Below are 26,853 nucleotides of genomic sequence, written 5' to 3'. Positions count from 1 at the left end.
ATAGTTTTTCCTCCAGTATAAAGTTAAAATGCAAGATTTCCTGATGTTTTGCTTAAAGTTAAAGTAGCTTCACTGTTGATGTTGAGACTGGTGTTTTGTGGGTACTATTTAATGAAGCTGCCAGTTGAGGACTTGTGAGGCATCTGTTTCTCAAACTAGACACAATGTACTTGTCCTCTTGTGCACCGGGGCCTCCCACTCCTCTTTCTATTCTGGTTAGCGCCAGTTTGCACTATTGTGGCAAGGGAGTAAGTAGTACAGTATATATATATATATATATATATATATATATATATATATATATATATATATATATATAGAGAGATAGGGAGAGTGTCTTGACTCAGACTGTTGTAACACACTTTGTTTGACCACTAGATGACAGAAAGAAAACAGTTATGAGCGGATCATAACAGTATGACAGTGGAAGGGAGGACAGTAGCAGGTGACCCAACTGTGGTTTGTGACTATTATGATTTCCCATTGTAGCCAATTCAGCTGCAGTAATTCCAGTAGTGATTTTTTAAATGGGGTAATTCTGTTACCATTTTGGTAACCGAATTACAAGTTTTAAATCACTTAATTCATAAACTAAATGGATTATCAGTAAAATCACTATAACTCATTGGTAGGTCTACCATTAATTGTTAGTTCTGTGAACTTCCACTATCCTCCCTCCCCGTGAGGGAGAGAAATTAGAAAATATCTTAAAGATGTGGGTTTTTGGGGGACAAGGCTAGAAACAATTCCTCCGAAATCTGAATATAAGTGTTGATATTAGTGCCAGAGATCTTTACATCAACAGTAGTGTGTTGATGTATTTTGTGACACCTCTTTAAGACTTTCTGGTAGATGTCTTAAACCCCCTTTCCATGTTTATCCAGAAATCCAAGCCTTTACTTATGCCAAAACAATTTTAGATGGAAAAGGGTTGAAAAATGGATCTATGCCTTCATTTCCTCAAAATATAAACTTCTCGCTTTCGTTTTGACACCCAATTTGATATGCTCCTATGAACGTCACGTTGGTGCAAATGGGTCCTTTGATGGAAATGCCCATAAGGCAAATTACATGTGGGGGTAAAACATTGATTCCAACAGCATTGTCAAAGAAGCAACAAGTGCAGATGTTCCACATTGACAGTAACGTACTGGACAAGATGCCATTAATTATATTGAATAATAACAACGATAACCTGCTGTTAGGCCTAACCAAATACCATTCCCTGAGAAGTCACCACTGTCGACAAATTAAAGTATGTGTCAACGTCAAAGGTTTCACTTTTAAAACAGAGTTGTTTTCAAACAAAATATTGTTGTGCAATGAGACCGACTCCCATCCCCGTAAGGGTTTTACTCACCTTAGAAATCAGTCATCAGCTGGTTGGAAACACTTTTCCTTTCCAACATGATAATGTTCAGGGATCGTGCTCTAAAAAGGTAACGTCGGAAAAACAAAGAACCATTCCACCAATGATGATTTAGGCTACTACAGGTTCTCAGTAAATAAACCCAGTCAGGTGTGAAAACAAGGTTAGGCAATTCTCTCCGGCAGTAGGCCCTGGCCTCAACAGTACCCCCCCCCCAGTCGAAACCCAAAGCAGAGAGAATTCAAAGGAAACAGAATCCACACCCGAGGCCTGCTGTGTAGTCTCCACCCTACCCTCTTTGGCTGGGGTTAACGATACAGGAGAATGACACAGCAAGGTGAGGTAACCAGACACCACCTGCCTGCCTGTAACCAGGGGCAACGCTCAGGCACTAATCAGGAGCCACAGAACAGCGGAAGCAGCCAGGCAGACAAGTCCACTTGGTTCTCAGGCACAAGGGAGGGGAGAGAAAAGGAACAATGCCGGAAGCAGGATATAAGAGGGACAACAACAAAAAGACTAAAGGAGAGACCAAGACAATACAGTGTCCTATAACACATTGTTAGGGAACGCTTCCCAGAGCAATGAAGGAGAGAGTGGAGTGGGTGGGGGCCCTCACTCCTAAAGGTCTGTAAAGGAGCACTGTATCTGTTGTCAGTTGTCCCTTAAGTCCTAACCACCAGAAATAAAGACATGGAGGGGCAGGACTAGCATGCAGCCCCTGCCTAGCTGCCAGGCTCCACAGGGAACAAAGGAAACAGCTGTAGTCTGCAGTCAGACAAGAGAGCAAAAACTTGGTCATTTTGTATTTCGCCTTCTTCTACTGCTTGTCCTCAGTTGTGCTGTCTTTTTTGGGGGGGGGGTGGGGGGGCTGCCTGCTTCTCTCTTGATCCAGTTATGCAACAGTCCAGGCATGCGTTTGTAATATGAGCCTACAGTGCTATCAAAGATTGTTATAACTAACCCAAGATGGACCAGAGCCGGTTATTTCCAATAGGAGCCAATTTATCATAGTGGGCAGAACAGGTGGGCAGAGCCAAGCACGAGCTAGTGAGATCCTGTTCGCTCCTTCTAGCATTTATTTGCATATGTTCATTAGGGAATGCCTACATTGTGAAGTGCGCACGTGCAATAACTTAATTTGCCCTTGCACTCCTTCTAAACATCATTTTTAGAAACTTTGGCAAAGGGTAAAGTCCACAAAATACAGTCAACTCTGTTACAGATTCTAGTTTTGGAAACCTGAAAAATGTATGGAGATCAAATGTCAACTAAAAATTAGCAGAATGTCAGCAAAAATCCATCCTGCGCCATCTTCTCCCACTGGGCTTCCTTGCGACACCATATTTAGTGGTAAGTGGAAATACCAACTGGATTCTTCACATTTACAAATCCTGTGAAATATCTGGCTTGGGTTAGTCTAGGTTGTGACTACTGTTTCCTCAGTGCTGTAACAAACATGTAACTCGGACTACAGTCTGCCGTTTCTAAAATGAGTTGTTGGGGTTGACATTTAAGGCTTCCCCATGCGTTGGTTCAGCTGGCGCTTAGCCGAACCAAAACGAGTGCGCATGCATACTCCCTTAAAAAGACCGTCGCTTGAAAAACGAGAAAAGGCTGCACTAATATCGTGTCCATCTTGAGACGCCGTAGTATGTATACACACCTACTCAAAAGTCATTCATTTTTACGTTTTTCAGAGGCGATCTTCCATCTAACACATTTTTACATCTAACTAAGATGTTTGGTGCAGCATTTCTCAAGGGATTTTTTTTTGCATGAAAACGAGTCGTCTATCGTTGAATGACAAACACTTCATTGAAGAAACCCCAGCTAAAATAACTCTTGCGAAGACCAAAACGTCACAAAATGTCATAATATATGCACAAACTGTTTGGGAAGGGAAGCATGCAGACGCATTAAGCCTAATCCTGTCCTATGGCTGTGAAACCCCTTTCCCAGGCAGGTCTATGGTAATTCCACCTCAGTGACAGAGGTGTAAGCATGAGAGCACACTACACACCCCACGATTCAACTCAATGTTACGATTGAGTCACAGATTTAGTGACAGTCCAGTGAGCTAATATATGAAAGGGACTCAGAATACCTACTGGTGAAGTCTCTGCTCTCTGCTGTGAGATCAGTTCATATATACACTCAGCAAAAAAGAAAACGCCCTCTCACTGTCAACCAAGTTAATTTTCAGCAAACTTAACATGTGTAAATATTTGTATGAACATAACACGATTCAACAACAGACAAACTGAACAAGTTCCACAGACAGGTGACTAACAGAAATTGAAAAATAATAATGTGAAATAACAGTCAGTATCTGGTGTGGCCACCAGCTGCATTAAGTACTGCAGTGCATCACCTCCTCATGGATTGCACCAGATTTGCCAGTTCTTGCTGTGAGATGTTAACCCACTCTTCCACCAAGGCACCTGCAAGTTCCTGGACATTTCTGTGTGTGTGTGGGAGGGGACACACACACGGCCCTAGCCCTCACCCTCCGATCCAACAGGTCGCAGACGTGCTCAATAGGATTGAGATCCGGGCTCTCGCTGGCCATGGCAGAACACTGACATTCCTGCCTTGCAAGAAATCACCCACAGAACGAGCAGCATGGCTGGTGGCATTGTCATGCTGGAGGGGCATGTCAAGATGAGCCTGCAGGAAAGGTACCACATGAGGGAGGTCTTCCCTGTAACGCACAGCTTTGAGATTGCAGGCAATGACAAGCTCAGTCCAATGATACTGTGACACACTGCCCCAGACAATGACGGACCCTCCACCTCAAAATCGATCCCGCGCCAGAGTACAGGCCTCGGGGTAACGCTCATTCCTTCGACGATAAACACAAATCTGACCATCACCCCTGGTGAGACAAAACCGTCGACTCGTCAGTGAAGAGCACTTTTTGCCAGTCCTGTCTGGTCCAGCAACAATGGGTTTGTGCCCATAGGTGAAGATGTTGCCGGTGATGTCTGGTGAGGACCTGCCTTTACAACAGGCCTACAAGCCCCAATCCAGCCTCTCTCAGCCTATTGCGGACAGTCTGGAGCACTGATAAAGGGATTGTGTGTTCCTGGTGTATCTCGGGCAGTTGTTGTTGCCATCCTGTACCTGTCCCGCAGGTGTGATGTTCAGATCCTGTGCAGGTGTTGTTACACGTGGTCTGCCACTGCGAGGACGATCAGCTGTCCATCCTGTCTCCCTGTAGCGCTGTCTTAGGCGTCTCACAGTATGGACATTGCAATTTCTTGCCCTGGCCACATCCACAGTCCTCATGCCTCCTTGCAGCATGCCTAAGGCAAGTTCACACAGATGAGCAGGGACCCTGAGAATCTTTCTCTTGGTGGTTTTCAGAGTCAGTGGAGTAGAAAGGCCTCTTAGTGTCCTAAGTTTTCATAGCTGTGACCTTAATTGCCTACCGTCTGTAAGCTGTTGGTGTCTTAACGACCGTTCCCCTGGTGCATGTTCATTAATTGTTTATGGTTCATTGAACAAGCATGGAAAACAAGCATGATTAAACCCTTTACAATGAAGATCTGTGAAATTATTTTGATTTTTACAAATTATTTTTGAAAGACAGGGTCCTGAAAAGGGGATGTTTCCTTTTTTTGCTGAGTTTAATTATTCCTTTTCCCATTCAGTGCTGGCCTTCCAAAGGTCTGTGGCGCGGATAGCCGACCTCTTGCCCCTGAGAAAGGTGCCCAGGCAATGAGCCCAGCATGAATCAGCATCCGCACCACACTTACTCCTAACTGAGTTACTGTCCTCTCTAGCGGGCCGGGCTGTGTCCCTCCTCTGAACAGACCCATGCTAAGGACATGTCATGTCAGAGCTCAGGATGAGAGTTACTGGCCATGGGCCGGGTGCACCAGCTGGGCGTAAAAAAGTTTGTCTTAAATGCAAGGTCTTGTTACAAGCCCTTAACCAACAATGCAGTTAAGAAAAATACCCAAAACATTTCCCAGACAAAATAACAATAGCGAGGCTATATACGAGACGGCCTACAGGGAGGAGGTAAGGGCCCTTGGAGTGTGGTGTCAGGAAAATAACCTCACACTCAATGTCAACAAAACAAAGGGGATGATCGTGGACTTCAGGAAACAGCAGAGGGAGCAGCCCCCTATCCACATTGACGGGACAGTAGTGGAGAAGGAAAGTTAAGTTCCTCGGCGTACACATCTCAGACAAACTGTGTGGGTGGACCATTTCAGACAGCGTGGTGAAGAAGGCTGAAGAAATGTGGCTTGTCACCAAAAGCACTCCCAAACTTCTACAGATGCACAATCGAGAGTATCCTGTCGGGCTGTATCACCGCCTGGTACGGCAACTGCTCCGCCCACAACCGTAAGGCTCTCCAGAGGGTAGTGAGGTCTGCACAACGCATCACCGGGGGCAAACTACCTGCCCTCCAGGACACCTACACCACCCGATGTCACAGGAAGGCCATAAAGATCATCAAGGACAGCAACCACCAGAGCCACAGCCTGTTCACCCCGCTATCATCCAGAAGGCGAGGTCAGTACAGGTGCATCAAAGCTGGGACAGAGAGACTGAAAAACAGCTTCTATCTCAAGGCCATCAGACTGTTAAACAGCCACCACTAACATTGAGTGGCTGCTGCCAACACACTGACTCAACTCCAGCCACTTTAATAATGGGAATTGATGTAAAATATATCACTAGCCACTTTAAACAATGCTACCTAATATGTTTACATACCCTACATTATTCATCTCATATGTATACGTATATACTGTACTCTATATCATCTACTGCATCTTTATGTAATACATGTATCACTAGCCACTTTAACTATGCCACTTTGTTTACATACTCATCTCATATGTATATACTGCACTCAATACCATCTACTGTATCTTGCCTATGCCGCTCTGTACCATCACTCATTCATATATCTTTATGTACATATTCTTTATCCCCTTACACTTGTGTCTATACGGTAGTAGTTTTGGAATTGTTAGCTAGATTACTTGTTGGTTATTACTGCATTGTCGGAACTAGAAGCACAAGCATTTCACTACACTCACAATATCTGCAAACCATGTGTATGTGACAAATAAAATGTGATTTGATTTTGATTTGACTTTGTTAATATATTGAAATCAAGTGGTTTTCCTGGATAAGATGCTTATTTCTCCTAATGAAAACAAGTTGCCTATTCCTGATTTAAATTAGTCTTTATGATCATTGCACATTCATAAAAACGGACTATACCGCTAGCACATAACAGTCTGTGGCTAAAATGCTGCTAGCGGAACTTGGCATCACGATGCCGCGCACGACAGAAACTTCCCACATGTTCATTGATACTCTCATTTTTAATAGGGTCTGTTCCACATTTTGAGAGTTGAGACAAAGAGTATCGTTAGAAACTGTGAAGTGCTGTTCTATCACAATACAATAACGTCTCTAAGCGTTTCGGTGTCAATATAACTGATTCTGTTGGAACAAACCTCAAATGGAAATAGAGTTTAAACTGCTTATTGTCAGAGATGAAGAAGTTATCTTTCACCTTTGTTGCGAGTGGCAGGGGGAGGGGCTTGGTGTCTGTGTGCGAAGGTACACAGTACAGAAGGAAACGAGACCAAAAAGAGATAGAATACTCATAAAAACCTTGATTCTTGTGATACAGGCATTTGGAACATTGCTTCTAAAACTAATTTTAAATAATAAAATGCAATTGATATATCGCCCAGCCCTACCTGGAAACACTAATTATTAAATTCAAACAAAATACCCTTTTGGGTGGATTCTTCTTGTTCGGTTTACTGGTTGAACGGTCGCTGAGATTATATTTGGTTATCAATGCAAAATAACCTACTTTGATGAACAGCCCATAGATCAGATCAAAGAATCAAGTGACAACACTGCCCGATAGCTCTGGAAGGTATGATATGGCACGTCTCAATTTTCAGGTAGTGCAAAAGTAAATAGAATGTCGGAGCATATTACAAGGAGCCTGACTTTTTGTGACGGAAAACGACATTGCAACACCACACTACGTTCCGAATGCATCTCTGTAGAGCTTGCAGTAACTTTAAATTGAGGCGAATGCTCATGATGACAATCTTTAGTCTAGTTTGGTCATCTATTAGCACTGATCAAAACATTTTGCAAGCGTGTTAGCTATGTAGCCCAGTATAAAAAAAATAGGGGGATTATTTTGCTCTTGGTCAAGCCTATATCTTGACCAATTGTCTGATTTTGTTTCACCGAATCTCCGTCTGTAGGCTAGAGTATGTGAGCGGAGCTGGCGCGAGGAGCGTGCCCAATCTGGCTGGAGTGTGGCTCCAATAGTGCTCACTTCAGGAGCTCAGGGCATGTGCAGCCCAGCATGCATTTGTAGTCTACTTGTGTGCTGGCATTGCCCCTTGCTTTAGCTACTGTCATGGAGTTAGCTAAATATTTTCATAAAGAAACTGATCAAACACACAGGTGCTAAATCAAGATGACTTACAAAGATGAGGACAAAGAGCAAGAGGGAGTGCGGTGATGTAGAGTCCACAACTAAAGACGTATTGTGGAATATGAAAAGATACGTATCCCAAAAGCATGGTGTACTTACTTCGTGAACATGCTAAAAGAAAGGACCGAGGTGGGTAGATAAGTGTGTCATCGTAGAAAAGTATTTATAACCAACAAATGTTTTATTTTTACTTTAAAAACGGAACATTTCATTCAGTGTTCTATTACCTATACAAATAGGCCCTAATTGATTTTGGCCCAATTGCCTGAAGCCACAGACTGTCCAAACTCGTGTTTCAAAAAATGTACTCAAAGGCAAAGTAATTTTTCCATTTCATTTGTATTTAATTCTAGGTCAATTTATAGAATATAAATGATTTAATCAAACAAAATGTAGTTGAAATGCTGACTGCTTTATGTCTCTACCAGCCTACTGTGTCGCCCTCGCAAATCCTTCACAATGCATTTCTTTGTAGGCTTTAGCCTTGAAATAATATAGCCTAAATCCTTTATTTTTCATTCCTTCTTGGGTTCCCTGTCTGGGTCCTGACCTATTTAGTGTGTTTATATTATGTTTTATATTATGTTGACAAGTAGCCTTTTTGAAATGTGCGCTTCTTACATTCACCTTTATTCAAATACTTTTCATTCAAATTGATATGGTTTGATGGGTGATGGTTAAATTGTGATTTTAATGAATGTACCAAATTTGGAATTGTATTTTTTTTCTTCTTCCTGTGAACAATGAGGGTTTCTTTGCGGAGTGGTTGGAAAGAACATGAAGCGCTGGAGCAGGTGCACTGCTCGATAGAGCGGGATTTCTAACTCCGCTCACATGCTCTTGGCTGTAGGCAAATTTGGTTATTTTACCTCTGGCTGGGCAAACAAGTGGAGGTGGTAGCTCATCATTTGTTTGCTAAATCTATCAGACACATTCAACATGTTATAACGTAGCATAAATCAAATGTATTATTTTGCTATTGACTCAAGCATAGGTAACTCGACAAACCCGCTGAGGTTGTGTAATATGAACACGAAACTCATTTCCTGTGGGTATCATGATGAGAATAGTCCCAAATGAACACCCTACACCTGCTACCTACTAGGTGTAGAATATACACCCAGGTGTAGCTCATAGAAGGGCTTACTCCCAGGTGGAGTAACAGGTATAATTTTTCAAGTCCGGCGTATAGCGAATTTTACGTTGGATGTAACGACCGAACTACGACCAACTGGTGCAACAGGCCCTAGAGCGGAGGTCAATTTGCCAACAGTCGTCCCATTGTTTAGGGCTGGTTAAGTACTGATTTGTGAGTGTCCATTGTCTAACAGTAAAAGCACAATACTACAAAAGGCACTATTGTATTGACAAGACTTGAGGCATTTTACATACAATATGGAAAATGCATTTTGGGAAATGTGATTAAGATATTGCTAGCTGTTCTTGATCAACCGAATCAACCAAAATCTCGAACAAATCTTTAATATGGAGGGAAATTACAGCCATTGGAGCTAGAGCTGTGGCCGCCATTAAATTTAAATCAGCCGGTGATTGACCGTTAATTAACATGCACATTTAGCATCTCCTTGCTTCCACACAGCCTGCAAGCCACTGACGCAGACCTTTGGAACATATACATTTTAAAAAGTCTAACAAAACTATGTAACATAGCCTACACCTTCACAATAAATCAATTATATATTTTGGACAGGTTTAAAGAAAAATGATATGAAATAGACTACATTTTCTTCATAAGAACAGAATAGCATACTCAGAGTTCCTTATGTTAGGTCCTGATCTGGCAATACCATTTGGCTGTGGGCTACACTAGCTCATTTAGGAAACACAATTTGATTAGAATTCCGAGGCACTGTATTACTTCATATTATGAAGAATACAATTGAACAAAGCTGAATAAAATAAAGGATATTTTCTCCAAATGATTTGAGGGAGTGTGCATGTGGCTATTCTGTGTTGAGCAGTTAACAAAAACAAACAAACAAAAAAAAAATAGGTACTCCTATATGCTTAGAGTTCTTAATGTAACTTTAGTTGTTCTACAAGAGTTGGGCTACACATTTAGATTTTTAATACATTGTAAGGATGCAACTAATGAGGATTCTAAAAAAGTCATTTCAAAGGCATTTTTTGCGCAGGCTGTACACACGTCAGTCTCTCATTCACAATTATTTTATTTTTACCCCTTTCTCTCCCCAATTGGTAGTTACAGTCTTGTCCCATCGCTGCAACTCCCGTACGGACTCGGGAGAGGCGAAGGTCGAGAGCCATGCGTCCTCCGAAACACAACCCCGCACTGCTTCTTGACACAATGCTTGCTTACCCTGGAAGCCAGCCGCACCAATGTTTCGGAGGAAACACCTTACACCTGGCGACAGTGTCCGTGTGCCCGGCCCACTAGAGGAGCCACTAGAGCGCGATGGGACAAGGACAACCCAGCCGGCCAAACACTACCCTAACCGGACGACGCTGGGCCAATTTTTCACCGCACCGCGGGTCACTGTGATGCAGTGCCTTAGACCACTGCTCCACTCGAGAGGCCCCTGCTCTCATTCACAATTTGACAAGCACTTAATGCCTCGAATTTCCCAGCGGCATCCCCTTTGTGTGGCTGTAATGACGCCTAAAAAAAATCCATGCCTTTGGGGTAAATATAATAATTCCCTTCTCCCTGAGTGCTCTGAAGCCCCTCTCACTCACATGGCTCTCCATAATCTTTCTCACAGGCTACAAGTGAAGACAGACATCACAGACGCAACTGCACGTGTCCACATTTACATTTCGTCAGCCAACAAGATGAGTAGGCCTGACAAACAGCAAAAGCACTAGCCTATGTCAATCTACTATCCCCCGTAGTACAAAAGTAAACCTATTTTATTCTGTGCGAGAAATAAATATTCCAAACATAGTCTGGGACAATTATGGGATGCAATAGATCCCAAATTAATACAACCACTAGCATCAAAAACCCTTTATTTTTTACGCAATTGAGGATGACGGAACATATCAGAACGTTTAGCTTAAAATGTTGATAGCCCAATAGTTTATTTCTTCACATTATAAGCACGGCAATGCGTACACGGCAGTAGGCTTTAAGAGCGAATGTTCCATTAGCAGGAAAACACCATTATCAAAAGTGACAGCAAATGTGATTATGCATGTAATGATTTTATAATAAAATATTTTAATGGTGAGGACACTTTCTTCCCCAAACTTGAAACTCACTCACTCAACTGCTTATGAATGTCAGTTGGGCTCTACACCCCTTGTAAAGCAGATTAATGTGCTTAATTTTAAGAAGTTATTTGGCCACCACCTTATCAAAACATATAGGCCTATGGGCTAGGCTACATGAGGTGTGCAACTAGGATTTTTTTTTTTAAAAGAACAAAAAAAAGACATTGATGACCAGAGTAAGGCAAGAAACAATCACAAGTGATAGGCTGGTGACCATCAGACTATTCTTGATTTAAGCTCATCTTTACATATATTATTTTGATTTAGAATGGACCATTACCATGCACCTATCTCCAACCAGGGGCAGAGGACAAATACACCTACACTTAAATAGCAAATGGAGGATGCTTTTTCCATGGTTCATTTTTCATGCCAGCCAGGTAGGCTATACCAGATAGAAAGCATGCAGAAAATATTTATTTTAAAATAAGTGTTGTAGTTGAGTCACGATTTTCATGACTCACCCATTGGCGACTCAACTTCTCCTGACTTGGATCTGCACGTTGACTGCTCTTGGTGAGCTGTAACCACCAGTCAACCAATTTAGTTGACTGGTTAAGAAACACTGCTTTACAAAATTTCAAACAATACCAGTATTGCGTTTTAATAGTAAAACAGTCTAGCTATGTCTCTCTCCCTTTGAGTATAGACAGACGGGTTGGTTGTTTGGCAACAGAACCAACGCGTGAGCAACTATGGAGCCACACAGGCAGGGTTGGCTTAGCTTGTTGACATGTAAAACCTTATTGCTTGTCCCAATGTGTGCGCATAGTTTGACGTTCTTAGGTCTATAAAATAAAGTAGGCTGGTACTTGGACTTCTGCCAAAGGGACTCGACTACAACACTGAGAAATGCGAACATTGTTATAGGCTAATATGAGCCAAACAAAACAGCACTAGCCATGGCAAAATGCATAGAATTTCAGGAAATTCTTAACGGAAAAATGTGTTGAACTGTAACGTTAGAACATTAGCTTTGTAACATTTCTAGTAGGTGGTAGAGCGTTAGTTTAATCTTCCTCCAATGAATTCTGGAGATCAAAATAACGTCTACCAAATCGGTTCATTTTTAAACGTTGAGAAGACGTTACTTTTTTGCTAACATACTGTATGGTCCCTGGACTGGGCAAGAAAAGTAATTTAAAAAAACTAACCTAGCTTTTCTGCCAATGAGCAAATATGTCTACAAATCAATAAGAACAGCAGTAATTTAGATATGCTCTACTTTGGATATTACAAGCTCTTGCGCTATAATTCAACATGTGTACCTAGCTGACGAATAAGTCTACCTACAGTAACACTTTTAGCTACCCTCTTGACACAGCCAACAAGCTAGACTGCGTCTGTTAATTCATCTGGCTAACTAACCAGGTAGTTAAGTTAATGAACTAGCCAACTAAATTAGGTATCTACCTTTGGTGGAAGCTGGCGAGCCGAGAGTACATTGCTAGCTAAAGTAACTTAGCGGCATAGAATCTAATGTTACATTAGTTTGTATCTAGCTAATTCCACATTGACCCTTGCATCGGCCTTAGCTAAGAATAGCATTTACCAAAGGGGGAAAACAGGAGCTAATCCACGTAGCAGGCTTAGCTAATCAATTGAGTTTACCACGCAATTTGGATGGGCAACAGAAAACCATACCTAGCTATAATGGCAAGTTACTGTCGTTAACCGAATCAGAAAGGTTGCAAGACGATAACAAAAGACACGTACCGACAACGTGTGTGCCTGGTTCCAATGACATTCCAGTGTATTATTTACGAGAGAAAAGTTATTCCTGTTCATTTCCTCACCTCTTTTTGGTGCAATTCTGTGTTACTTCACAGCCCGTGGTACATTAATGCCCATCCCCCCTCCACATTTGGGTGATGCTGAGAAAGTTCCTGTTTTTCCACCTTTTCCTTTCTTCCCCTACTACGTTATTAGCAAGCTAGCTATTTCCTCGCGCACGCTCTGTATTTATGTTCGCGTCCTTCTGCCGGCCTTCACTCCGGTTTTCTTTGTTTCCTTGTTCCTTCCCGAGTACAGTGACCACAAAGACGGATACACTGCACACAGGGGCTTGGACTTGAAATAGGGGAAAGGACAACACAGCCCTTCGGTTACCCGACTTGCAATTGGCTCTACACTTCACCCTGGTTGTACAGCGAATGTAAGCGGAATCTGAATCCCGCCACAAGCAGCCAATCACACAACGCTCTATTACTGTCCTCATTTGCAAACCAGACTCTCTTCAAGATAACAAAACCAGACCAGGTAAGGGCTCCATGTTGTCAAGCTTATAGCACTGCAGTAGTTTAAACATATTTGGACACGTTTCATTTACATGTCACGTGGTTCTGAAACATTGGTTTTATTATAGTGTACACTGAACAAAAATATAAACGCAACATGTAAAGTGTTGGTCCCATGTTTCATGAGCTGAAACAAATAATCCCAGAAATGTTCCATACACACAAATCTTATATCTCTAATTTTGTGCACAAATTTATTTACGTCCCTGTTAGTGAGCATTTCTCATTTGCCAAGATAATCCATCCACCTGATAGGTGTGGCATGTCAAGAAGCGGATTAAACGGCATGATCATTACACAGGTGCACCTTGTGCTGGGGAAAATAAAAGGCCACTCTAAAATGTGCATTTTTGTCACACAACACAATGCCAAATATGTCTCAAGTTTTGAGGGAGTGTGCAATTGGCATGCTGACTGCAGGAAGGTCCGCACCTCTCTGGTTAAGAGGGATTGGGTTAAATGCGGAAGACTGTTGAATGCATTCAGTTGTACAACTGGCTAGGCATCCCCCTTTACGTTTTTATTTTTTCACCAAAGTTGTTGCCAGAGAATTGAACGTTAATTTCTCTACCATAAACCGCCTCCAAAGTAATTTTAGATTATTTGGCAGTACGTCCAACAGGCCTCACAACCGCAGACCACGTGTATGGCGTCCTGTGGGCGAGCGGTTTGCTGATGTCAACATTGGGGACACTGTCCCATGGTGACAGTGGGGTTATGGTATAGGCAGGCAGAAGCTACGGACAACAAACACAACTGCATTTTATCGATGGCAATTTGAATGCACAGCGATACCGTGACGAAACCCTGAGGCCCATTGTCGTGCCATTCATCTGCCGCCATCGCCTAATGTTTCAGCGTGATAATGCATGGCCCCATGTCACAAGGATCTGTACACAATTCCTGGAAGCTGAAAATGTCCCAGTTCTTCCATGGCCTGCATACTCACCAGACATGTCACCCATTGAGTATGTCTGGAATGCTCTGGATTGATGTGTACGACAACATGTTCCAGTTCCCGCCAACATCCAGAAACTTCGCACAGACATTGAAGAGAAGTTGGACAGCATTCCACAGGCTCCAATCAACAGCCTGATCAACTATGCAAAGGAGATGTGTCCCGCTGCATGAAGAAAATAGTGGTCACACCAGATACTAACTGCTTCTCTGATCCACACCCCTACCTGTGACCAACAGACGCATACAGTATCTGTATTCCCAGTCGTGAAATCCATAAATTAGGGCATCATTCATTTATGTCAATTGACTAATTTCCTTACATTAACTCAGTAAAATATTTGAAATTGTAGCATGTTGCATTTATATTTCTGTTGAGTATATATTTATATTAGTAGATCTACACTTTAAAGTAAGAAATACAAATACTGTAAGCGCTGGTTTGCTTAACTAGACCACCTGTATGCCCCTCATGTAACTCAGTCTTCAGTAAGACCAAGATGATTATTCAGCACATCTGTTCCACAACATAAAGATCAAGATGACTTTGAAAGTAGAAGCAAGAATGAGCTGTTTGTGCAGTTGCTCAGCAGCCCCCTACTGCACATAAACTGACTTGAGGTTGCTTTGGATGACAGCGACTAAAATGTAAAGTATGTGGGTTACACCCTGACTAGACCAGACACGTTGTGTGCGCAAGTGATGAAAAATAAATGTACACATATACTTAACAAAAATTTAAACGCAACATGTAAATTGTTGGTCCCATGTTTCATGAGCTGAAATAAAAGATTCCAGAAATTTTCCATATACACAAAAAGCTTATTTCTCTGAAATTTTGTGCACACATTTCTTTACATCCCTGTTCAGGAGCATTTCTGCTTTGGCAAAATAATCCATCCACCTGACAGGTGTAGCATATCAAGAAGCTGATTAAACAGCATGATTAACACACAGGTTCACCTTGTGCTTGGGACAATAAAAGGCCACTTTAAAATGTTTTGTCGCACAACACAATGCCACAGATGTCTCAAATTTTGAGGGAGCGTGCAATTGGCATTCTGACAGCAGGAATGTCCACCAGAGATGTTGCCAGAGAATTGAATGTTAATTTTTCTACCATAAGCCACCTCCAACATTGTTGTAGCAAATTTGGCAGTATGTCCAACCGACCAGACAACCGCAGACCACGTGTAACCACGCCAGGACCTCCACATCCGGGCTTATTCAACTGCGGAATCGTCTGAGACCAGCCACCCGGACAGTTGATGAAACTGTGGGTTTGCACAACCGAAGAATTTCTGCACAAACTGTCAAACTGTCTCAGGGAAGCCCATCTGCATCCTCACCAGGGTCTTTACCTGACTGCAGTTAGGAGTCGTAACCAACTTCAGTGGGAAAATTCTCACTTTCGATGGCCACTGGCACACTGGAGAAGTGTGCTCTTCATGGATGAATCCCAGTTTCAACTGTATCGGGCAGATTTCAGACGACGTGTATGGCGTCGTGTGGACGAGCGGTTTGCTGATGTCAACGTTGTGAACAGAGTGCCCCGTGGTATTGGGGTTATGGTATGGGCAGGCATAAGCTGCGGACAACAAACACATTTGCATTTTATCGATGGCAATTTGAATGCAAAGAGATACCGTTATGAGATCCTGAGGCCCATTATCGTGCCATCCATCCATCCCCATCACCTCATGTTTCAGCATGTTAATGCATGGCCCCATGTTGCAAGGATCTATGCACAATTCCTAGAAGCTGAAAATGGCCCAGTTCTTCCATGGCCTGCATACTCCCCAAACATGCCACAATGTTTGGGATGCTCTGGATCGACGTGTGCAACAGCGTGTTCCATTTCCCACCAATATCCAGCAACTTCGCACAGCCATTGAAGAGTGGGACAACATTCTACAAGCCACAATCAACAGCCTGATTTTTGATTTTTGGTGTTTTACCTCTTTTTTTTAACCCAATTTCAATCTTGTCTCAATGCTGCAACTCCCCAACGGGCTCTGGAGGCGAAGGTCGAGTTATGCGTCCTCCGAAACATGACCTGCCAAACCACGCTTCTTAACACCCGCCCGCTTAACCTGGAAGCCATCTACTCATTGGTTTTCACGAGCATACTAACCCACGTGGGTGATTGAAAGATGAAGCGAGGAGAGATTAATCAAAGATAACTAGGTTTCCCATTTTATCTGTGGATTAATCATCAAAGTAGAAACATCAAACATCAAATCATCAAAACATATGATTTTGTATGACTACCGGTCAAAATTCACCAAAGATCCAGCAAAAAAAAAAAAATACTATATGAATTTCAGGTGAAATAACAACCCAATGTTTATCTCCCAGGCCAAATTAACTAGCAACACAAGCTATCTAAATGTCCATGAATGTTTCATGTGTGTTTCGACATGTCCACAGACAAAATCAACATGTGCACGATGGCGCGTGTGACTGGCTCGGCCAAGGTTTTTGTGGTTTTTGGTGTGTGTGTGAGTGAGAGAGAGAGAAACTCCTACCTTCTGGTCGGTACTGGGCAATGATGGTGACTGTCTGGCCGGCCCGCTTCAGCGCTGCAGCTGCCTGCTCATGTGTGGCGTTCCGCAGGTTCACCCCGTTCACCTGAGACACACAGCACAGGGCAGGACCTCAGCCATGGAGCCTTCATTACCAGGTCAATGGACAAACCAGCACTGTTCCTCACAGAGATATTTAGCCTACAAGGGAATGGGACTACCTGGCTTTGACATAAGGATGTGGAGGAGAGCCTCAGCCTATCATTCCTTTCTTTCTTGGATCACCAGCTTGATGATTTGTTTTCAATCAGTGGAAGAATGACCTTGGCATGATTAAGATGATTCTGACTAGAGAAAATGCCTGGTTCACAATTCCAGTAGGGCCATTGAGCAGATGTGCCCTCCAGAAAGGTACCCATCTGTCATCATGGGGGGCCTTGCGTTAGCTATAAGAGATTATTGATTTATATGAGAGCTGTGAACTTGACTGGAAGATGGTCCAATGCTGTCTCTTTTGATTACTTTGACTCAATGCTGCCCAAGGTATCATCTTTATCTTGTTACCCCTTTGGGTCTACTCCTCTCTACATTGCTAAAATTGTCTATTTGTAAAGGCAAGTCTTTGATGGTAAATCTTCAGTGCTAAACCATCTACAGCTGTAGCTATATATGTCATTATGACAAAGCACTAACTACTGTAGAAGCTTTGCAACTTGCTGTAAGTATGTTTTAAGCAAATATCTCAGATGTGTAAGCCCTGCCTGCCACAGGTTAGCTGGCTGGTTGGTTCGTTGCGAGGACCGATAAGCCACTGACCGAGAGGATGCGGTCTCCCCTCCTCAGCTCCCCGCTCAGGTCTGCTGGTCCTCCAGCCAGGATGAATGAGACAAAGATGCCCTCTCCATCCTCGCCGCCCACGATGTTGAAGCCCAGCCCTGTGGAGCCCTTGTGAAGCAGCACCTTCCGCGGCTCCCTGCCAAACAGAGCGACAGCGTCAGGGCGCAGGGCGGGACTGGGAGCACAGGAAAGAGACGGAGACAGACAGAGTGTGAGAATGGAGATAAGGAGAGAAAATGGGAGAGAGAGAAGTTGAGAAAGAGACGAAGAGCAAAAGAGGGAGGAGAGAGAGAGAGGAAAAAGGGATGAAAGACAAAAAGACAAAGGGGAGACAGAGGCAGTTTAGGTAACAGCCCACACCAACATTTGTTCATACATGGGACTCTCTTGTATTCTGGAAAAGGTGACACATACATCTCTCATTTTGCAGTAAGTATACAATCCTTGGAATATGCGGCAGTGGAGCCTGAAGAGTAGCACTTTCTATACATTTTTGAAAGTGAACACTTTCATATGCTTTTGCAGGGGAAACAATCCCAGCATTCAAATGAGTAATAAACATCCTTTCCACGAATGGAACGGAGAAAAAGGAAATTAAATACAGACAGCACTTTCAAATATGCTGAACTACACTGGTAATAGGCCTATAGGAAGAACATGATTATGATTCGACTTCATCTCGAACAATGCTTTGGTGCAACAGGGCCCACCAAGACATGCCGTCTTTGGATGAACAATTTGCCCCCTGAAACACACACACACACACACACCGAGCAGCAGCCCCACACTTGACTGCCCCTGCTGCAGCTCTGTTTTAGCTTTAGCCGCTGTGAGTCATCATCAGGCAGGCTGAATTCCAGACTGTGTTGGACTGAGGATCCTGGAGAGGCCAAACCACTGCTAGGGACCATCAAAAGACTTCTGAGAACATGCCTCAGACTGTAAGGCAAAGACACACCGCAGATGCCCTAGAAGCTGACACACACACACACACACACACACACACACACACACACACACACACACACACACACACACACACACACACACACACACACACACACACACACACACACACACACACAGAGCCCATCTCAACAAAACTCTCCACATGGTTCCCATTAGTGGTCTTCGCTCTAGTACTCAGCCTGCAGTCCACAATAACAATTCCTACTCAATCCCTAATGGCTGTGCTCCAAGTTGCTGTAGAGACCCTTTTTACATCAATGGGAGCAAATGCATACATACTTTCCTAGCGTTAGTTTCAGGTGAAACTGAAAACAACCCTGATTGTTCTAGTATAACATGTGAAGAGGCATGGTATGTTTTTATATGGTTTCACAAAGGTTTAATACCATAAATGAAAGGCACTTTGACTGAAGAGCAATGATTGGATGGTACTTACATAAATATCTCATGATCTAAAACCCATATCAGTACATCCTGGACTGTTACAATACCCTTAAATTATACATTTCCTCAATTGAGAGTCTATACATTTAAGATTCATGCCCATAGTCTCAAATTAGAGCATGTGAATAAAGCCTGTTTGGCAGTGAAAGTCAGGAACTATAGTAGGCAAGTCTTTTTTGCAATTACTGCATTAGGTTTGTTCCCACATGGGAGGATGAGTCACATAGATGTAATAAGCCCATACTGACCACACACATACACACTCTCCTTTTTTTTCCCTGTCATCCATGTACAATTCTGCCTTGCAGAGGCTCCTTTCTATATATATTTCTGAAGGATGAATACTTTTTTGAAAAACAATATCACCCATACATACACAACGGAGTAACAAACGTGAGTAGCACACGAGAGAGATCATCTTAAAAATAACCGCATGCAGCAACACAAGAAGATCGTTGTACCCCGCACATCGGACCAGACAGTATTGGACCATTCCAACTCAGACACATGCATCACCATGGTTACCTGAGGATCCTGTGTTTGCTCCTGAATGACAGTCACTTCCTCAGCCGCTTGGGGTGAGCTCTCACAAATGACATGGAGGATGAGATGTTCACTGCAAACATGGTGGCTATTGACTGTGGTACATTATTACGTCAACTCCAAGCAACGTCTCAAAGCCCCCTAACCCCACTCTCTATCTTTGCCCTGCTTGTGAGAGGAGCTCTGGTTGAGGCTCGCTGTGTACAGACGTAATCTCAGGATGTTGTGTGATGAGATACAGCTCCACTTTGTTGGCTGTTACATTCTACTCCTCATCAGCAACAGGACAAGACTTAAACCTCACCCACCCACACAGACTAGACCAGAGCCATCTCTACAGAACAGAACCACATCCTACAGGATACAGCCAGGGTAGGTTCCCCCGTTCCAAGCTTCCTCATTTTGTTGCCCAGGCTTCCCTTGTGTGGCTCAGAGGGCTGTGTATCACAGCAAAAGGCGGCGGGAGTGGGATGTTGATGGGAAGACCTTCAGACTACATGCTGTTTGAGTTATTTGAGTGCTGATGCTCTCAAGTAAATGTGTGTGTGTGTTTTGTGCCAGCACATGTATGGAATCCTAAAATCAGGAAAAAAATGCTTAGGCAATTCTGGGACCTGACTCCCCTTCCCCTGTTTTTTCATCCACGCCAGGAATGTAAACCGTTATGGTGCTATAAAACCTTTACTCTCTATGCCTGTCTCTCTCCTCTCTCCATGCCTCTATGGGCCTGTCTATCTTATTCTCTCTCTCCCACTCGCTGTAGCTCTTGTTTTCTCTCTCTCTCCCTCTCTCGCTTTGCCTCTCCCTCTCTGTAACCAGCCATCCCCCTCCCCTCAGTGTTTTGGCAGAGGCTGAGGCAGCCCAGTCCTAATGCTCTGAATGGAGATGTGGGGTTTAGCGGGTCGCGCTGCCCCAGCACTCTGCTCTGGCTCTCCCTCGCCTCAGCCCAGTAATTGGTTCTGCTTGGCTGATTAATGGTGGACACTGCGGACCAACATTTTCCACAAACATAGGCAGACAGACAGACCAAGTCTCAGTGTTAAACATTAGCTCCCTTTCTTTCTCTCTCTGTAGCAGGCTCACAAGCCCAAAGTATGCAGGGCTGGTATATATAGATGAAAGAAAGACTGCTCTCTTGTCCTTCTAGTTTTCACCTTCACATTCTCCAGTGGATTCTACCGCCACTGCCTCTCTCCTCCTAGACCTATTATTTCATTCTAATTTGACATGGAAAAGGCGACAGACGGTTCAAGATATTTCAAGCCTCAGAGCGGCTAAGAATAAACCAGGCGCAATGAATGATTAACAGTTTAGACTAACTCAGGCGTTCAACTGATCCTGAACTATGATTACCCTGTTCTAATCTTTCCCCCGTCTATGAATGGTTTCCAGTGGCCATAGAAGGGCCATAGAAGGGCTTGCTGCTAATGTGTATATATCCCTGTGATGCTCTCAAAGCTTACCAGTCAAAGGTTGAGCGCATTCACAATGGAAGAACAACACCAAGTTATTGATTAGCTCACCTGCTGCACTGCTCTGTAGATTCCTGTTGTGTTTACAGTATCTAGTCTCTGGGCAAACAGTCCTGGCCAATAGCATTCTTTACTCTCTGATAGCGCCCATCTAAACAGTTCAGGTTGTGGTATTGGTCAGCAAAGACGCACACTCAAAAACAAACACCATTCTCGTCGTTAGGTCTCACTTGAAAAATATATTTTCTCAACGAGATTAACCTGGATAAATAAAACGTCACACAGCCTATAAAAACAAAAGTGACATACTGTATACTAAGATCTGCATATGGTTCCTGTAGTGGCTAAATTGTCCAATAAAATTGTCCCAATACAATTTCCATTCTAGTCATTTAGCCACAATGGAGAGTGGTGAAATGTTAGTCTTGACGCAGACAAATCCAATGTCCAGAGTTTGATTCAAGTTGAAAAATAATAATACATGGGTACAAAAGTGTACACAATTCTACCAAAACTAATTCTGATCATTAAAATAAAGAAACAAACAGCATGGTACACATGGTCTGGTATGGTCAAAAGACTGTGTGCTGCCATTCCAGTCACTCCCAGTAGGCCTTGTAGAATGTATGCCTTTTAACTGTACTCTCCATTGGCCAGTAGAGGGGGTACACACACACTTGACAGGGGATTAATGGCAAACACACATACAACAGACATGCATCATGAATTGAAAACATGCAAATATACAAAATGACCTATTTGGCTCCTACACACAAGTCCCAATTGTATTTAATGTGAAATCGAGAGAGATAAATAAATAATGAGAGGGTTTTAGAGAGACTTTTGAGGAGGTGGAGACAGTCTGTCGACGAACACAGTCACACAGAGTGATTCAATCCTTTACTGAACTTGAATGCGCTTTCCATCTAGGCTGTATCACAACCGGCTGCGATTGGGAGTCCCATAGGGTGGCGCACAATTGGCCCAGTGTCATCTGGGTTTGGCCGGTTTAGGTCGTCATTGTAAATAAGAATTTGTTCTTAACTGACTTGCCTAGTTAAATAAAGGTTAAAAAAAGAACCAACATTTCTATAATGTTGGTTCCTGTTTTCAAGCGTACTGCACCTACTAACCCCTTGGAATCAGGCTTGGTCTCAATAACCTTTCCGAGTATCCATGCACTACGTGGTGCAGTGGGGTCCATGACCAGAACCACATCTCCTTCACTAAAGCTGCGTTTCACTTTGTTGCAGGTACTGGCAGGTACTCCTGTGTCCATCTCTTCCAAAATATGTGTCGGCCATGTACTGGACTTGCTTCCAACGCCGTCTGATGTACAGGTAGTTGTTTTGAAAAGTTGCAGGGGGTAGGTCAGGCTTCGACTTTAACAATAACATCTGATTTGGGATGAGGGCTTCTAGATCCAGGGGGTCATTGGTTACCGTGGTGATTGGGCCGCTGTTTAGAATGGTCTCTACTTCACATAGCATGGTATGTATCCCTCCTCATCTAGGGTTTGTTGTTTCAGGACAGAATGGTGTCGTAGATTCTCCGTCTCCAGAATATCCTCCACCATGCAGAGAGGAGGTCGTAGTGTCAGATGGAGAGGTGAATGTGTCTGAGATGATGGCAGCACCACTGAGGGGGACGCATGGTGTCGCAGATGGACACAGGGCAGACGATTCAGGTCCTCTTTCTCTGACTGAGTCTAGCTCCACTCCTCGGGAAGCCCTCGCTTTACACTAGAATAATCATCTTCCAATAAAAACCATGAGAATAAAATCCTATGCAAATCCTCCTGGGCTGCAGGGAGGTCTCTCTCCTATCCGACAGCAGGGAATCTGATGCATCTAGACGTTGATCTAGTCTGACTGGACTGGAAGTCTGTTGGGATGATGTAATCCGTGACAACGTCTCTCTGTTTAGGTTTGAAGCAGACTTGCCATACTGTATAGACCCTGGAAGACAGAGCAGGGGCATGTGTGTGTTTGTAGACCAGGGGCATGTGTGTTGATGTGTGTGTTGTTTGGGTGGGTATGCATGTAATGTATACCAACAAGTGTCTTTATGTGTGTGTGTATGAGTTATATTGCAACGTGAGGGAGCCAACATTAATGTGTGTGTGTGTGTGTCTATGCGTCAGCACATTATGAGGAAATGTCTGAGTAGATCAGTGTATGTGATTAATGTTGGCAGCGTGGGCTGCCTTTGAGGAGGGGGGAGGTGGACCTGGGTGCATGGCCTGGTTTTCCCAGAGTGTAGATGAATCACGACAGCTGCAGGAATGTCCGGCACTCCTCATTTGCTGCCCCGTGCAGGATAAGCCTCTCACTTCCCAATACATTTATGGTAAAACCACAGCCCAGTGTTTATATTTACATAAGGACAGCAGCAGGCAAAACATTCCTGTGCTGCACGTGCGTGCGTGTGTGTGTGTGTGTGTGTGTGTGTGTGTGTGATGACAGCCTCCAGTTACACCTCCTCCCAATATTATCTGTTCACTTTACCCCCTCAGTCTGTCTACACACACACCTGCATGCAAGCATATACTGTATGCACACACACTGGCACATACACACAGGCACCGGTGGCATGTTCTGTACACACACACACACAAACACAGGCATCCATGCACACTGACATAGATTAGACACACATACTCTACACCATGGGTGTCAAACTCTGGCCCGTGGGCCAAATTTGGCCCGCGGGGTAATTATATTTGGCCCGCGAGACAATACCAAATTACTACTAGAGCTGGCCCGCCGGTATTATACAGCGCATTCACCACTAATACTACGAATCCCATAATGCTCTGCTGTTTTCGCGCGCCAATCAGGACAGGACCCAGAAACGCTCTCTCCTCTGTGACAGTAGTCATAGCAACATAGACGCTACAACTGTCAGCGAGCTAACCCTTCCCAAAAATGGCGAAAAAAAAGGCAGAAAACAGGAGCTTTCTGGACAAGTGGGAGGCAGAATATCTGTTTACATATGTAAAAGACAAACCTGTTTGTCTTGTTTGTGGAGTCAACGTGGCTGTAAGTAAGGAGTACAACATTAGACGACACTATGAAACGAAACACCATGACAAATACAAGGACCTGGACATGACTCAAAGGAGCCAGAAAGTAGAGGAGATGAAAAGAAGTTTGGTTTCACAACAGAATATGTTTAAAAAAGCCACATCACAAAGCGAGGCTGCTGTAAAGGCTAGTTATATAGTGGCAGCAGAGATCGCAAAATCAGCCCGGCCCTTTAATGAGGGAGAGTTCATGAAAAAGTGCATGATGAAGGTTTGTGACCTCGTATGCCCAGAGAAAAAACAAGCATTTTCAAACGTGAGCCTGAGCAGGAACACAGTAGCTGATCGCACATGTGATCTTGCCACCAATCTGTATGACCAGCTGATGGAAAAGGGAAAAGATTTTGTTGCGTTCTCCCTCGCTGTGGATGAGAGCTGCGACGCATCTGATACTGCTCAGCTGTCAGTCTTCATCCGTGGAGTGGACTCAAATCTGTGTGTTACGGAGGAGCTATTAGGATTAAAATCAATGCATGGCACAACCACAGGAAAGGAAATCTTTGAGGAGGTTTCCAAATGTGTAACTGAAATAAAGCTGCCGTGGGATAAACTCGTTGGATTAACGACAGATGGTGCGCCAGCGATGTGCGGTAAAAAGAGTGGACTGGTGGGCATGGTTCGGGAGAAGATGCGGGAAGAGAACTGTGCAGGTGAGCTAACTGTTTACCACTGCATCATACATCAGGAAGCACTGTGTGCCAAAGCCCTAAAGATGGAACATGTTATGACCACAGTAACACAGGTAGTTAACTTTATAAGAGCCAAAGGTCTAAATCACCGCCAGTTTAAATCTTTTCTGGAGGAGTGTGGTTCGGAATACGCAGACGTGCCGTATCACACAGAGGTGAGATGGCTAAGCAGAGGAAAAGTACTGAACAGATGTTTCGAGCTGCGTGAGGAAATATGTCAATTCCTGGAAACCAAAGGGAAGGATACAGCAGAGCTCCGGGAGCAAAAGTTCCTGTGTGAGCTGGCCTTTCTCTGTGACATCTCGAGCCATCTCGATGCGCTGAACCTGCAGCTTCAGGGGCGGGGGCGCATCATCACAGACATGTACGCTGCAGTGAGGGCCTTCAAAACTAAACTGTGCCTGTGGGAGAATCAGATGCTGCAAGGAAACCCTTGCCATTTTCCCTGCTGCCAATCCATAAAAGCGCAGATCTCTACCGCCATGTTCCCATGCGCACAGTTTGCTGAAAAACTCGCCGCTGAGTTTAGCCGGCGATTTGCCGACTTCGATGCCCAGAAATGCAAGTTTGAACTGCTTAGTAATCCCTTCGCAGTTGATGTGGAAAATGCACCAACCAACATCCAAATGGAGTTGATTGAACTCCAGTGCAACGACACGCTGAAGTCAAAGTATGATGCTGTGGGCGCCGCACAGTTTCCACGGTTCATCCCTGACACAATGCCTCAGCTCCGCACCCAAGCTGCTCAGATGCTCTCCATGTTCGGCAGCACTTATCTATGCGAGCAACTTTTCTCCTCGATGAAGATGACCAAAACAACTCACAGGAGACGTCTGACTGATGAACATCTTCGATTGATACTGAGGATTTCTTCAGCTCAGAGCTTGAGCCCAGACATTGATGAACTAGCATCCAAGAAGAGATGGCAGGTATCTGGCTTGGGCACATCAGATTAGACCAGTGTGCAATAATTAACGTTTTCTTTATGCACTTTTTCTTGCTACAAGGCATGGGCTTGAATGGTTGATTGATTTATTATAATTTTATTTGTAAAATTATTAGCCAGTGGAAAAAGTTTATTTTGGTATTTAAATCAGAAGGCTGCAAATAGAAAAGAGGCATACAATTTTTATTTAAATTTTATTTATTTAATAAATGAATGCCATTGATGTGTTTTTTCATTTGAAATTCGATTTTGCATGTCTCCACTATTAAATTATATATTGTATGGTAATAAGCGATGCTTGTTCCATATTCAATGTTAAAGCAAAACTTGTTTGGGTCCATTAAATTAAAAGGTTAATTTGTTCAATGTTGGCCCGTGACTTTGTTCAGGTTTTACATTTTGGCCCACTGGGTATTTGAGTTTGACACCCCTGCTCTACACAATCATAAATACAGTGGCATGCAACCAGCAACAAAGGCATTCATCCATGACTACATGGTGATTGATAAGGGAGGTAGGACAGACAGTGGACACGCAACACAAATATATGACAACACATAAAACGAATCAACTCTACACACACAGGTAGATTACATTAAATACACACCCATAAACAAGCCAGACACACACTAACAGACATTCTGTCCATATATCTGCCGTAGAGGTTTTCAGTAGGGAAGCTAGGACAATGACAGTGGCTTGGCTGGGGACTCGGGCCTTGGTTAGACTCGGCTCCTGCCAGATGGAATTGAGCAGCTTGTGCCAGCGAGCGGTCCTGTGGAGACGTGTGTCTCTGTGAAGGGCAGGTATAACTCAGTCAGCCGGCTCAAGCTAGGGCTGCTCTCAGCTCAGGACTGTACTAATGCTTCTGTTTCTAATTCATATTTATGATCAGTTTGATGATTTAACACTATTAGCACATAGTCTTTTTTACTCTTAATGTAAAATGGTGTTTATAAACAC

General features: G+C 43.6%; 1 protein-coding gene across 12 annotated transcripts in view; it reads right to left on the bottom strand.

The window, feature by feature from the left end:
* The window catches only part of LOC110488767 (discs, large homolog 3 (Drosophila)), a 152,216-nt gene that overhangs the window by 13,102 nt on the left and 112,261 nt on the right, over window positions 1-26,853 (bottom strand). For 6 of the 12 annotated variants that reach the window (XM_021561115.2, XM_021561120.2, XM_036942925.1 and 3 more), the window contains 2 exons: window positions 17,722-17,917; window positions 16,909-17,011 (listed from right to left, as the gene is read on the bottom strand). In XM_021561115.2, the coding sequence (XP_021416790.1) occupies window positions 16,909-17,011; window positions 17,722-17,917 (299 nt within the window). Of the gene's footprint in view, window positions 1-1,360; window positions 1,674-11,590; window positions 11,610-12,842; window positions 13,347-16,908; window positions 17,012-17,721; window positions 17,918-26,853 lie in introns of those variants that run through there. The other 6 variants (XM_021561124.2, XM_036942924.1, XM_021561125.2 and 3 more) reach the window with 5 other exon arrangements.

This window comes from Oncorhynchus mykiss, chromosome 14, assembly GCF_013265735.2.
Source record: "Oncorhynchus mykiss isolate Arlee chromosome 14, USDA_OmykA_1.1, whole genome shotgun sequence".
NCBI lineage: Eukaryota > Metazoa > Chordata > Actinopteri > Salmoniformes > Salmonidae > Oncorhynchus > Oncorhynchus mykiss.
Note: the sequence above shows the minus strand (reverse complement) of the source record. Positions and strands in the feature narration are given on the sequence as shown.